This window comes from Trachypithecus francoisi, unplaced genomic scaffold (assembly GCF_009764315.1).
Source record: "Trachypithecus francoisi isolate TF-2019V2 unplaced genomic scaffold, Tfra_2.0 Lachesis_group0, whole genome shotgun sequence".
Lineage (NCBI taxonomy): Eukaryota > Metazoa > Chordata > Mammalia > Primates > Cercopithecidae > Trachypithecus > Trachypithecus francoisi.
Window position 1 is genome coordinate 139,772,436 of NW_022681453.1, and position 14,924 is coordinate 139,787,359.

The 14,924-nt window shown below is 42.5% G+C and overlaps 1 protein-coding gene across 4 annotated transcripts; it reads right to left on the reverse strand.

The window, feature by feature from the left end:
* Window positions 1-831: 831 nt before the first annotated feature.
* On the reverse strand, window positions 832-13,705 carry LYZL4 (lysozyme like 4). 4 transcript variants are annotated; one of them, XM_033212209.1, is made up of 5 exons: window positions 13,512-13,705; window positions 10,222-10,433; window positions 9,956-10,108; window positions 7,856-7,934; window positions 910-1,166 (listed from the first exon to the last, which is right to left on the reverse strand). In XM_033212209.1, exons 2-5 carry the CDS (start codon window positions 10,358-10,360, stop codon window positions 1,097-1,099), a joined length of 441 nt encoding a protein of 146 aa, XP_033068100.1. In that variant the 5' UTR covers window positions 10,361-10,433; window positions 13,512-13,705; the 3' UTR covers window positions 910-1,096. The 4 variants fall into 4 exon arrangements, with proteins under 4 accessions (XP_033068098.1, XP_033068097.1, XP_033068100.1 ...); XM_033212208.1 differs by having other exon boundaries at window positions 10,222-10,452; XM_033212207.1 differs by lacking the exon at window positions 7,856-7,934 and having other exon boundaries at window positions 832-1,166; window positions 13,512-13,699.
* Window positions 13,706-14,924: the final 1,219 nt, after the last annotated feature.

The window sequence follows — 14,924 nt, forward strand, 5'->3', positions numbered from 1 at the left end:
AGAATCTACAGTACCATGGAAAGCACATGTGACTGACAGGCTCTCTCCATACCACTCTAGTTCTTTTCTTGCTGTACGAGGACTGAAAGATGAGGAACTGTGTTCTCCAACCCCCATGATGGTGTGGGTCCCATAGGTGACCTGATCTGCTGAGCAAATACCTCTGCTCTCACTGCTGCTGCTATCAGATCTCAGGCAGGTGTGTCCAGGAAGCCCAGGCTGACACCTAGGCTCCATCCCATGAAAGAAGCTGTAAGCCACCAAGCTTCTAAAATAAACCCCTTGCTACTTAAAATTAAACAAATGTAGGGGAAAAGTGTCTTACCTTATTTGTTTGCCTTCTTTCTAAAAAAGCCAGATGCAAAACTCTCTAACTACAGCATTATCATAGCATTTTTGAAAAAGAATAAAAACCCTATGCAGAAAAAAGACCAGAAGGAAATGCAACCAAAACATAACAGCAATTGTCTTTGAGTACTGAGATTATAGGAAAAATTTTCTCCTTTTTAACATTTCTGTATTTTCCCAAATTTCTCTAGTGCAAATATGTGTTACTTATAATTTTTAGAGACTTTTTATAAGAAATGAGCAACTGTCATTTGATTCCCTTCATAGACGTGCAAAGAGGATTCTGTGGTCTCTCCCTTCCCCCTGTGTGTCCCAGTGTGGACATGCCTTGGCTGGAGGCCCTGCTTATACCAGCCTCTCTTCCTCTCTTCTTTCCTCTTTGGTTCTACTGTACCTGTTCTTCCTCTTCCTGTTTAGTATTGACATTCATGGACACATCTTCTTTTTCAGATAATTTCCTTCCTTCAATTCCTCCATCCAAAATTAAATAATAATAAATCACAATAATAGTAAATAATGGTGATCATAGAGATAATCATAATCAAAGCAGAGATCTTTGGCCCAAGTTGAGTAACTAGTTTGGTTTATTCTGCATCCTGCAACCCCGGATGAAGCAAACTTTTGTCCTTTTCCATCTGGAGCTTTTAAAGTGGTGAGATCATCAACAGGATTGACTGAAGCAGCAAGCAGAAAAGTACCTTCATTCACAAGATGCAGCTGGTGAGTGCTGCAGGGGCCATGCAGGTGGCTACAGCTTGCAACCATCCAGCCACCGCGCCAGGGTGTCAGAGTACTGGCAGTACCGGGACCAGGTGGGCCTGTAGAGAGAAGTGAACAGGAGGGAGGGGCTCCTCAAAGTCAGAACTCAAGGTCTCCAGGGCTTCACAGCCCCACTCAGGCCATTTACACCTGCCTGCCCCCTTAGAGACTTTGAGTTTGCCACCCCTGCGGTGGGCAGCATTCTGAAGGCTTCTGTGCATCTCCAGTGCTGTCTCCACCACATCCTGGCATGAATACTGGTGCTTCCTCCATCCTAGTGCACACATCAGCCCCCACCTCATTTCATAAACCCCACATGGTGAGATGAGGAAGCTCAACTGTGAACTGTGAAATTCTCTCCCAACCCTGCAACGGAAGTATCATTTGCTTCTCTGAAGTGAGCTTCAGAGAAGTTCCGTGACTTTCCAAGTCACATGATGAGTCTTTGGCAGACCCTAGGCCTGCAAATAGAACATTTGTCCCCTGGGCCAGGGCCTCTTTCACCTTTCCATGTACCTGCTTCACTCTTCACCTTCTAAAATTCCTTCCGACTCTTTAGCCCCACCTAAGTCAGCTGCATTGAGTTTCTCTAACCTTTTTTCCTGGTGCTTGTAATAGTGATTCCCTAGTTCTGGGTCCCCATGCCAGCACCCAGGCTTTAGGTTCTCCAGTCCCTATCTCCAGGGTGGGGAGTCACCCAGGCCAGCTGTAAGCCATTAGAAACCCTGTTAGGTCATCCCATCCCTCAGTGGGAAGGTCTCCATGGGTCTTCCAGGGTAGGAGGTCCCACAGTGGAAGACAGGACTGTGGATCTCTGGCCCCTCATAGCTACAGAGTGGCATGGAAGCACACACACAGGTATTTTCAGAAAGCCCAAGGCTTTGCATAGCCCAGGGCAGACATTGCTGAAGGGACTCCTTGGGGACATGTGTGGTCTTAGTCTTCTCCCTTCCTGTCTGCCCCAACCCTCCAGAGCTGACCAACTGAGCTATGGAGAACACGTGGGTGCCTGTTAGCTTAATAAGAGCTCCCTTTACTGGGAACCTGAGCAATAAGAAGGCCTTGATCTGCCTGGCTTAGCATAGCTCCACTCAGTGCCATACACTAAAGATGGTTTTAGTTCATTAAGGCTTACTCTAGAGAATCAGCCAAGCTTCCACATTAATTGGAAACCTGGACCATATATGAAAGATATTTCGAACACTCCAAAGATAGTTAACATTAATAAGGGGACTTTCACTTTAAAATTACAGTCTATTAAATTAGTGATGAAAATGGGTTAATGATTAAATAGTATTGAAATCAATGACTAGCCATTTAAAAAATATAAAGCTGCATCCCTGCACCTCACTTTTTATACCAAAATAAATTCCAAGGAGGCCAACATTTTAAGCATTAAAAACATAAAATCATATTCTATTTTTAATTTATTTAACAAAAATTTAATATAGGGCTTAATTTGTGTGTGTGTCAGCACTGTTGTAATACGTGGCTTACAATTTTGGAGTACAAAAGACCTTTCTAAGAAAGAGATGTCACACAGATCCAGAAGCCACAAAGGAAAAAAACCAAGGGATTTGATTTTGTGAATCTGTGAAACTCTTGTAGGATAAAAATACCATAAAATCAAAATACAGATAACAAACCTGAAAAAATAGTTAACGCAAATAAAATGAATAAAAGTCTAATAAGCCTAATTTATAAAAGACAGATAAAAGACCAACATGAAGAAAAAAACCATTAACAACACAATAAGTATATAAGTAAATAGTTCACAGAAAAATAGCCAATAAACACATGAAAACATGTTCAACTTCCTTTGTAATTTCAATATGCAAAGCAAAACAGAATGATATCACTTTACACACCTCAATTTTCCAAAACTACACAGGTTTTTAACACCTCAGACTGGTGAGCTGAGGAGAAACGGGCCCCTTCGTGCAGTGTTGGTGGAGGGGGCCCTTCTCTGAATGGCAGTTTAGCAACTGGTCTCTCCAACGTTTAAATGCACCAAATAGTCTAATAAATTCCCTTCAAGGGATTTCTCTGAGGATACAATTGAAAGAACATAAAAGTTCTAAAAGCAAGATGCTTATGATAGAATTTTGAAACAGCAACACCAGCAACAAAAATGAAACAAACTAAATTTTCATCATTAGAGAACTGGCAGATAAATTACCTGCAACATCTATACAGCGGGGCACTAGCAGCTGTTACAGCAATGACAGAGACCTTTAAGTAGTAATAATGCCGATTTGTGAGCTCTATTAAAAGATGAGAAAAAGCAAGGAGCAGCTCAGTGTGGACACTGGGATTCCATGTGTGTTTTAAAATATCTGTGCATACATTTTTCTCTGATTTCTAAGAATATTAACACTGGTGACCTTGAGGAGGCTGCTAAGAGGGAAAGGGTTTATTTTCATTTTTAAAGATAATAAAGAGTAAATTTAAAAATAAAAATGTTATGAATGACTTCAGGGTAGTGGCCCCAAATGCAGCCTCAATTTTTCAACAAGCACATGGGGGCGTCCATTATGTGTCAGGCACAGAGCTAGAGGCTGGAGATATAGAAGCAGGAAAAACAATCTCTTGTTGAATTTTTTAGGTTGGTACGAAAGTCATCACGGTTTTTGCCATTAAGAGTAATGGCAAAAACCACCATTACTCTTAATGGCAAAAACCACCATGACTTTTGCAACAACCTAATAGTTCCAAAGTACCTTGAAGACACAGAAAAACAAAATAAAACAAAAAAAGCAACAACAAAATGTCTCGGCCTCTGAGACAGACATAACCTTCTGGATCAGATTCTGGACAAAGTCTCTGCTGCCTTCAGGGCCCATGATTTATAGTAAAGAACACCACCTATGCTTCCACTAGTGAAATATGTCCACCTGCAGGCCTGTCCTTTCTCCCCCCACCACTCTACACTGACTCTGCTCAGAAACCCTGAGTTAGGACTCACTGGAGTACTGGATAACCATACTCTGGTTGCCTTCTACATAACCAGAGCATAGATCTTCTGTGTCACCCATCCCCATCTCTTTGAGTAGCCTGGTGACCTGAGGCTTGGAATAGCATAGATCCAGGATTGATCATATTGCTGTGACCACAAGTAGGTTATTCTACTTCTCTATGCCTTGGTTTTCTCATTTTGAAAATGAAGATAAGAATGCTCACTGCAGAGGGATTTGTGAGGATTCAATCATGATGTGCATATAAATGCAATCAGTTAAGAAATTGCAGCTATTATTACAGGATTTCCTCTATTGTAAGACATCTTCTATTCTAAGATTCATCAATGATTTAATAACAGCTTTGGGGGTATAATACATTGATTACAAAATAAAGCCTAGTTTCAGAAATACTAAGATCTGAAAAATTGTGCCATCTGGAACTTAGGAAATATGACATTCTTTCTAGATCTATCTGGAGATTACAATGTCCAGAATCAACCAGGCAAGTAATTATAAAATGTGGGACAGGGGGAGAAAAGGTAGGGGAAGAAGGAAGTTTGTGGTGGTGCAGTGTTCACTGGGTAATGTAGGCCTGCCATCATAAACAGCATGGATAGAGATGGTAGCAGTGTAAGCTGGAAATGGAGGATTTTCTTGCCCTCCATTGGTTCAGCATATCAGAAAGACACTCACACCAGCAAAATCTCCAAACTGGAAACTAGGCCAAGAGAGGTGCACACCAATCTACCCCCAGATAGACATCAGAGAAAAGGGTCTGGCCATAACCCGAGTAACAGTGAACAGAGACAAGAAAAAGCCACACAACCTGTCCATTTAGCAAATACTAAATATGTGTAATTCTGTCTTTATTCAAGGAAGAGTAAAGAGGATAAAGCTAACATGGGACCTATGGGGAAATATCACAAAAAGAAAAGGGGGCATCATAATAAAACTTCTTTATTAATTTTTTTGAGACAGAGTCTCACTGTGTTGCCCAGGCTGGAGTACAGTGGCACAATCTCAGCTCACTGCAACCTCCGCCTCCCAGATTCAAGCGATTCTCCTATGTCAGCCTCCCAAGTAGCTTGGATTACAGATGCGTGCCACCACGCCTGGCTAATTTTTGTATTTTTTTAGTAGAGATGGGGTTTCGCCATGTTGGCTAGACTGGTCTTGAGCTCCTGACCTCAGGTGATCCACCCACCTCAGCCTCCCAAAGTGCTGGAATTACAGACATGAGCCACCACTACCAGCACATCATAATGAAATTTATTATGAAATAACGTACTACAGGATCCAGAAGTAAATTTTATAGAACTGACATCCTCAATAAGATGTCACCAGATATGACCTTTGGAAAAGTCATGAGAGTTAAGAGACACTAAAAAAAGACAATAGTATGAATTTTTAAGGCAGATGGATAAGCTAACACAGAATTGCAAAAAAGTAAATAAAATGTAATAACCAAAATTCAGCACCCATTCATTATTAAAAAAAAAAAAAACTTTACTAAACTGAGATGAAAAGGAACACAATCTGATTAAGAGTATCTCCAGATACTTAAAACATCACATGTAATGATACAATATTGAACTTCTCTACCTGTGAGACTAGAAATGAGACAAGGATGCCACTATTGTTACTTCTATTCAACAGTTACTGGAGATCCTAGCCAATGCAAACAGGGCAAGAAAAAGAAAGAAAGGATATTGCAGAGCCAAATGTGAAAGATAAAACAGTAAAGCTTTTAGGAGAAAAGGAGAATATCCTCAAGACCAAGGAATAGGCAGATATTTGTTAAAATAACCATAAAGGGAAAGCAATAATAAATTAGACTACATTATGACTAAGAACTTCTGTTTATCAAGACACTCTGGAGAAGTTAAAAAAAAAAAAAAAAAGAGCCAAGCATGGTGACATGTGCCTGTTTTCCTTGCTAGTTGGGAGGCTGAGGCAGGAGGATCACTTGAGGCCAGGAGTTCCAGGCTACAGTGAGCTATGATAACACCACTGCACTCTAGCCAGGGTAACGAAGAAAGATCCCATTTCTTTTCTTTTTTTTTTAGATGTCTTTTATTAAAAAAAAAAAAGATAAAAAGGTAACTCACAGAATGAAAGACAGTTGCAATACATATATCCAACAAAAAAAATTTATCCAGAATATATAAATGTCTCCTACAAATTAATAAGGAAAAGACAGCACAATGGAAAAATTGACAAAAGATCTGAAGAGGCACTTCACCAAAGGGGATATAAAAATGGTCAATAAACATTTGAAACCTCATGAGGAAAATGCAGAGTAAAACCATAATGCAAAACCACAACACGGCCATGAGAATAAACTGGAAATTACCAAACGTGGTTGAGAATGTGAAGCAACTGAAATGCATAATTTCTGATGGTAGTGTACATTGATAAAAATCCCTTTAGAAAACTGTTTGACACAGTATGCCAAATCTGAAAATACACTTATTCTATGACTAGCAATTTTATTCCTTGGTAAAAACAATAGAAATCCTTTTATATTTGCATTCACCAAAAGATAAGTATAGACTGTCCATGGCAGCACTAAAAACGAAGAAACTACCAAATGCCCACCAATAGAGGAATAAGTAAGTAACCTGTGGTGAATCCACACAATGGAATACCATATAGCAATGAGAATGAATTGCAACCACACACAAAAACATAAACAAATGCAACACTCGGTGAAAGAAGTCAGGCATATGCCCAAACTCTTATAGGTTTTAGACTCTTCTAAGCAAATATCTGGCTAAAGAGGAAATTAGAGTTGCAGTTATTTTGGCAATAAATATACAACAATCAGTTAATATACCAAATATATAAAGAGCTCTTTCAAATAATATAATTTGAATTTTAAAATAGGTAAAGAGCAAAGATGAAAAAAATTACAAAACAATAGTAATATATAACAAACACGGGAGAAAATGCCCTAATGAGATATCATAAAAGACAAAAGAAGGTAAGACAAAATTGTTATTCACTTTTTTATTTTTATTTTTTTTTTTGAGATTGAGTCTCACTCTTTTGCCCAGGCTGGAGTACAGTGGCGTGATCTCGGCTCACTACAACCTCTGCCTCGTGGGTTCAAGCAATTCTTCTGTCTCAGCCTCCCAAGTTACTGGGACTACAGGCACACACCACCACACCTGGCTTTTGTTGTTGTTGTTGTTGTTGTATTTTTAGTAGAGACAAGTTTTCGCCATGTTGGTCAGGCTGGTTTTGAACTCCTGACCTCAGGTGATCCAACTGCCTCGGCCTCCCCAAGTGCTAGGATTACAGGTGTGAGCCACCACGCCCAGCCAGTTATTCACCTTTAAATCGCAAAAGTTTTATGATTGGTGAAGATGCAGTAAATCTACATTTTACTAAACCCTTTAAACAAATACGGGCCTACTGGATTTCACAATATGCATCAAGAACCTTAAAGGTATTCAAAAACCTTGTAGGAACTTATAGGAAAGAAACAATCAGAGATTATCATAATAAGCACAGATTTAGTTTGAAGATGTTCATCCTAGCATTCTGTAGAACCCTAAACAAGATTTGGGGGAAAAAAGTACAATTCAAGGCAATTTCTGATAATTGTTTCCCTCCCTCTGTGGCCTTGAGGTTGTGGAACTCAATGGTTTTCTGCTACTTACCTTGGTGAGTCAGAGCCTTTTAGTTTGGCACTGCAGATGCGCAACAGCCAAGATGTGGCCAAGACTCAGATTAGAGATCATGAGTGAAAGTCATTAATACAGGCTACATAAAAATGTACGACTTACCATGCTCCCATCCCTTGTTTTCCTTTTACAATGGTCTTGGCACATTTAATTGTCTTCTCTAAATTAGGATTCAGTAAAGCTGTGGGGAAAATAAAATGGAAGATACCATGCCCCCATGTGACAGCTAAGTTAGAGTGATATCAGGGAAGGTATAGGGTGCTCACATCAGAGAGTCTTCCAATAATAAATCAGTCCTTAGAGGTAGCAGGATGTAGTCATCTTTTTACCAGATCTATTGATTTTTTTAACTTGTAATTCTTATAAATTTTTTTCCATTAAAATATATTGATTAGGCTACAGAGAAACAGCTGATGCCCAGGATCATGATCTGTTCTAACACTTCACTTAACCTATCTGTATCCTTGTTCCCCTTTTAGCCTCTAGGCATTTTCCTTACTATCTTGCCAACTCAGTCTGGGACTTTAAAAGAATTTTTTTTTCTTTTCTTTGTTTACATTCTACCTAATGGGAGAGTTTTTCAGGATATACAGTCCACCATATTTTTATCACAACACACAGTACCACCTCTATTACAGACAGATAATTTTATGTATCTCCCACTGGATTCTGGAGAGATGGATGGATAGATAGATAGATAGATAGATAGATAGATAGATTTCTGCCTATGAAATATAAATTACAGGCCTACCATATTTCTCTTTTTGCCTTGGCTACCAGGAAGCTCTGGGTGACACTGGATGTACCATCATTTCAATTTAAATTAAATGAATTTAATTAATTTTAAAATGTTATTAACTTACACTTTCAATGTGTATGTCTCCTCAACTAGACTGTGATTGTTATAATTCACTAAGGGCCCTGCCTGGCATTTTATGTACATTATTCCATTTTATGTTCACAGAAACCCTAAGTGGTTGTTAATGTCCCCACTTTACAGATGGAGAGGCTCTAGAAGTGCTAGAAGTGACGTATACAAGCTCATATCGTTCTTAACAGCAGCAGCTAGGATTCCTACCAGGTTCCCACAGAGTTCCTGTGCCTTTTCCTCCTACTTTGCAGTCCTGCCTCTCCTTGATTCGGAGAACTTTCTTACTCTTCTCTGGCGCTAAAGGTCAATCATAGGGCCCAACACAGACAGGTACTCCCCAGGCCACATGAGAAGGCTACAGGCCTTCACTCCAGCCCCTCCACTCTGTCTCCTAAAGACCCAGCTCAGAAGCCACAGGCTCTGGAATGGTTCTCACCCATCAGCGTGGAGGGAGGTTTGCTCATTAGGGAGGATGCTGGGGTGCTTAGGCAGAAAGACTGCCTCAGATGTGAGGGAGACCTGGCCCAGCTGTGTAGCCTCTTGGTTTAGCCCCAACTCAGGAATCGCACTGCTTAGGTCTCCCTCCAAGCTCTACCACAGCACAGCTGTGTGGTTTTGGGCATATACTTACCCTCTCTGGGCCTCAGTTTCCCCATTTGTAGAATGGGGATAACAGTACCCACCTCATGGGTATTTAATTAGATTGATTAGATGAATTAATTAGATGAATATTTACAAAGGGCTTAAAAGAGTAGCTGGCAGTTAACAAGCACTAAAATGGCAACTCTGTAAGGCCTGGCACTTAGTAGGTGCTCAATAAATGCTCATGCAATGAGTGAATCCTGGCAACCACCTCCCCTTGATCACAGGTACTTGGGACCGCCTAAGAGCAGTGGGCAAGCTCCCCTTGGGATGCCCAGCTCCTGTCTCCTCCCAGTAACCAGTTCTGCCTTTCAAAGTGGCAGCAACTGCCCCCTTAAAAAAGGGAGAGGTGGCTGAGCATGGGTGAAATCAGGCCAGCTGGAGCCCTCTGCTCCCAACCTTCAGGCTGTGATGCCTGCAGTCTCCTCTCAACTTCCCAACACCTCTGCCCATTTCAACAGGGGTCTCCATCACTCCATCCTAGGTTAGCCTGCCTGACTCCCCACAGCCTGATCTCACTGTTCCCTCAGCAGTGCAATGCTCAGCCTCCCAGGGACCCACGCTGGATATGACTCCTGCCACGCCCTCTTCTTTGTAAACTTTGTAAACTCTGGCCATCTGGAAGGCAGGCCTCTGACACAGAACCACAGCTTCCAGTGCCCCTGCACAGAATGGAAAGAGAGACTTACCGGAACATGACATGTGGCAGCGGTTCCTGCCATGGTCACCGCACCAGTCACTGCCACGAATCTGAAAGAGGCCAAAGCCAGTGTAGCCATCTTGTGTGTTCTCGTAGATGGCCATGGGGTTGAACTTGCTCTCGAAGTAGGCTAGGCACACCCCTAAGATGGAACAGAAGGTGTGTGACTCTGAGGACAGCTGGAGTTGGGGATGCCCGGCCAAGGAAGGGAGGGCAAGGAGGTGAGAGGAGGGAGCACTAAGGGGGCCTACTCACAGTTCTCAAGGCTGTAGCCCTCAAAATAATCCAGGCCTCCATCGTGGAGTTTCTTAGCCACTGTGCAACGCCCCAGGATGTAAGCACCACTTGGAACCACCAGGTAGCCAAGGAGGGAGAGGACCACGAATGCCTTCATCTTCTCCAGGCTCCTGGCAGCTCGGGGCAACGGTAGCCAGATGAGCGAGCAGAGTCACAGGGCCACTGGTCCTCTGAAGGGAAAGAAGGGCACTGTGGGGCTGGGGGTGGAGCACACTTCAGTGTCATCAGAAAAATAGGAATCTCACCTGGTAATCCATGACACTTCTTCCCATCCTAATTCTCTGCTTTGTGTCACTGCAAATCTGGGACACCTGAAACTCCACCCCTTCTCCTCCTCTTGACCTCCTATTTTCTAAGGAAATTGCACTCTTGAGGCCCCCCTCCCAACCCCAATTCTTTCCATCCAGCAAAACCCATTGACTCCTTCTGAGTTTGTATCTTACTCGTTTCACTCTGACATTAGATACAGATGCTCAAGACCTTTCTTCCCTTTATTGTAAAAGTAGACTTTGGTGATTAAATACATATTGGAAAATGGAAAAGAGAAATTTAAAAAAAGAAAAAGCATCATGGCCCCACCACTCCAGCAGAACCACTACTGACCTGTTGAGTTATGTCCGTTACTGCCTCTTATGCGTCTTATTCCCAGTTGTGTCTTTGTCCTTTACCCAGTCTTGTCCCTAGATTTTCTATAAACCAAACTCCCCTGAGTTTTTCCCTTGCTGCCCATGCAATGAGACAAGCCCAGACCTGCCACATACTAGCCAGACAACAGACAAGTCATTTAGCCTCACAGTGCTTCTGCTTCCTTGTCTTTAAAAGTGGGGTCACTTGGGAGGGGAGGGCACTCAGAGAATGGACTCTTGAGTTTAGCCTTCTCCATTTCTTTTCCATTTTACGTGGCTGTCACCATCTAAACCCACCGCCTCCTCACAGCAAGCTGAGTCATAGCCCAGCCTTCTCATCTCCAACCCTCTGGGCCAACTCATGCAGGTGGTGTTTTCTACCATGACTGAGAAACGTCCCCAAAGCAGGTACAAAATGTCACTTGAAGAACACTGCTAATCCCCTCTTCTTACCACAGCAAACCCACAGTTGGCTTTCCAAGCCCTCCATGATCTGGCTTTACCCCATCCACCCTTTATCAGGACAAATCTATTCAGTAAACTCGGAATTCTCGTGGCGCTCCCTCTCTGGATGCCTCTGCACCTCCCCACTCCATTCCTCTGGCACACGTGCCCTCATGCATGGTTCTTCCCAATGCACAGGGCCCTACCATGCCTTTCCCCATTCAAATATTGCTCCATCTTGAGGCCTTACCCCAGGTGCCAACTTCTTGGACCCTGATGGATCCTCCATAAAAGTTCCATTTTCCCTCTGAGCCCCTATTGCTCTCAGATTTTTTCCATGACACCCTGCAGGTGATTGTCTTGTTTTGTGCTCTATCCCATTCCTCAGACTAGAATGTCCAACTGGAAATTGGAACTCATCTTCCTCCTGGAATACACCATAGCCCCTAGCACTCCATCGTTATATATCAACTGGCCAATTCATTGCACCTTCCTGTTTGTCACCGTTCGCAGGTGCACGTCTTCTAGGCTGTGTACACCTACACCAGGGGTTCTCAACCTTGGCACGTGGGCTGGAATATGCTTTGTTCTGGGAACATCCTGTGCATTGGAATCGTTTAGGAGTACACCTGGCCTCTAGATGCCAGTAGCTAGATGCCCTCAAGTTATTTCAGACAAAAATGTTCCTATGAGACAAAATTGCTCCCTGTTGAGAAATGTCTAACTTGGGCAAAAGTTAGAAATAAGTATATTCATGAATTAGAAGAATTATACTTTCAAACATTTGTTCAAACTCTCAAGCTGCATGATTAGTTGCAGACATGACCAGTACACCAAATACAGTATCTAGGAGGGCCTTGCATTTAAGAGCTCAGACTTGGGAATCAGATTGCGTGGGTCCAAGTTCCGGCTTTACCCCTCAATGGCTGAGATATCAGCGATCCCATTAGTGATCTTAGACAAATTACTCAACCTCTCGACTCCTCAATTTCCTCATCTGAAGCACAGATTATAACAGTACTTAATTGTGTTGATTTGAAGAGTAAGTGGATTAAATATGCACAGCACTAGATTTTACTTGCGGACATTTTTCTTAGCTCTGGTTGCACCCCTGCCCTTGTATACCTATGTATCAACCCTGTAAGTTGTGCACGTGTACCCCAGAACTTAAAGTATAATAATTTTAAAAAGTGATTCTCAGTGCATGTTTCATTTCCCAACAGAGCAAACAATATTTTCTGGTAATGTCTGTCTTCCAAAGGGCAGGCCTCATCTCAACTCACAGAAGGCATACTGAGTCCTCTCCTCCCCTCTCCCGCAGAAGCCAGTTCATCAGGGTGTGCCATCTATACTTCTTCCAGAACCTATTCACCCGTCATCTTCTTTTCTGCCATCTTCCTAATCCAGACCACCATCAACTCTAAGGTGGAAGTTTTCTAACTACACTCCTCTCCTACCTACTCCTCTCTGCTCCCCTAAACCCACTGCCCACACAGCAGTTGGAAAGGCGTTTTATAAAACATATGTCCAGTCACATCACTAATCTCCAGTGGATTCCCCTTGCACTTTGAATAAGGTGTCCACTCCTCAGCCTGGCTGACAAGACTTTCTGATGCAGCTCTGAGCACCTCTGCGGTCTGAATTCACATCACTCTCTCCTTTGATCACCTTTACTCTGCCATAGTCACCTTGCACATTTCTTTTCCTTGAATATGCCAATTTCATTGCCCTCAGGTCCTTTGCACCAACCATTCCTTCTACCTGGAACATAACTGCCCTGACCACTACATATGAGCTCGCTACCTTAAAGAAGATTCCTTGATCACTGCCCCATCAAAAAAGACGGTCTTTATTTTCTTCATACCATTAATCAGTATCAGGAATTCCATTGTTCATTTATCTGTTCATTTGCTTATTTTCTCTCTTCCATACCTGAGTGTAAGCACCAGGAATGCAGAAACCTGGTCTGTTTTTTTTTCTTCATTATCCCCAGAACTTAGAACAGAACCTAATACAGAGTAGGTTCTCAATGAAACTTTGTTGAACGAATGAGTGAAAACCTCCTCTTCCCAACTGAACTGTCATCAAATGAGCAATAAGTGAATTTGCTGATGAGCACCTCCTGCAGCTGGGTGTTGTCATGCCCGTTACCCTCCTGCCCACCATATACCCGCCTACCAGTCCACCAGCCCTTCCAAAGGGTGGCTTTTGGTGCCTTTCCAAGGGGAGGGGAAGAACAGCCACTGCAGTAGCTTCGACGTGTGTCGCAGGGAAGTTGCTCCACCTATATTTGGTTCCCTGGATTTTTCAGATGCTACTTCATTAATCATCCACTTGTCTGCACCCAAGAGTTCTCCATGACGTGCTCTTCTAGAACCCTTTCTATGACATCAGTTGCTATGCACCAGGATATTCTGAAAAAGGGAGGGTCTGTCACCATCACATTTGTATTAGTTTTCTATTGCTGCTGAAGTACATTACCACAGATTTAGTGGCTTAAACAACACATTTTATTATCTTAAAGTTCTATAGCCCTGAAGTCAGAAATGGGTCTCACAGGGCTAATATTAAGGTGTCAGCAGGGCCGTGCTCCTTTCCAAAGGCTTTAGAAGAGGATTCATTCCCTTGCTCATTGAGGTTGTTGGCAGAATAAAGTTTCTGCAGTCGCAGGGCTGAGTTCCCTGTTTCCTTGCTGGCTGTTGGCTAAGGGCCATTCTCAGCTGCTGAGCACTGTCTGCATTTCTTAGCTCTGTTGCCTTCCTCTATCTTCAAAGCCAGCAAAGGTGAGTCAAACCCTCTCACACTTTGAATTTCTCTTGCCTCTTCTTCTGTCATTGTATCTTTCTGACCCACTTTTCTTCCTCCCCTTGCACGTCTAAGGACTCATGATTAGATTGGTCCAGCTGGACCATCCAGGATTATCTCTGCTTCTCAAAGTCTTTAACCTTAAACACATCTGCAAAGTCTCTTTTGCCATTCAAACTAACATAGTCAGAGGTTCCAGGGGTTAGTGTTACTGAACAAAAGGGATTCAATGCCTTGGAAGCCATCACTATGACACTGGGTGTTTGAGAAAAGGCTTTTTATTGAAATATAAATATTTAATTTTAAATATATTGTCAATATAGTGTCAATTTCCAAGGAGACAGCAATGTCAACCTCAAATCTGTCACCCTGCAATGCAGGATTTTTATTAGAAAGAGTTTAGGGAGTGGATTCTAAAATTAGAAGGTGATTTGGTGGAAGAAAAGGAAGGGCTGGAAAGTCCTGGGTCATGTGCAGTTATCTCTTCATACTATTTTATGGGTCTCCTGTACAATTTTGGGGGAAGTTAGTATAAAGTATGCCTTATACTAACTTTAGTATAAAGTTAGAAATTTAGTCTGTGGTGGCCGGGCGCGGTGGCTCAAGCCTGTAATCCCAGCACTTTGGGAGGCCGAGACAGGCGGATCACGAGGTCAGGAGATCGAGACCATCCTGACTAACATGGTGAAACCCCGTCTCTACTAAAAAATACAAAAAACTAGCCGGGTGAGGTGGCGGGCGCCTGTAGTCCCAGCTACTCGGGAGGCTGAAGCAGGAGAATGGCGT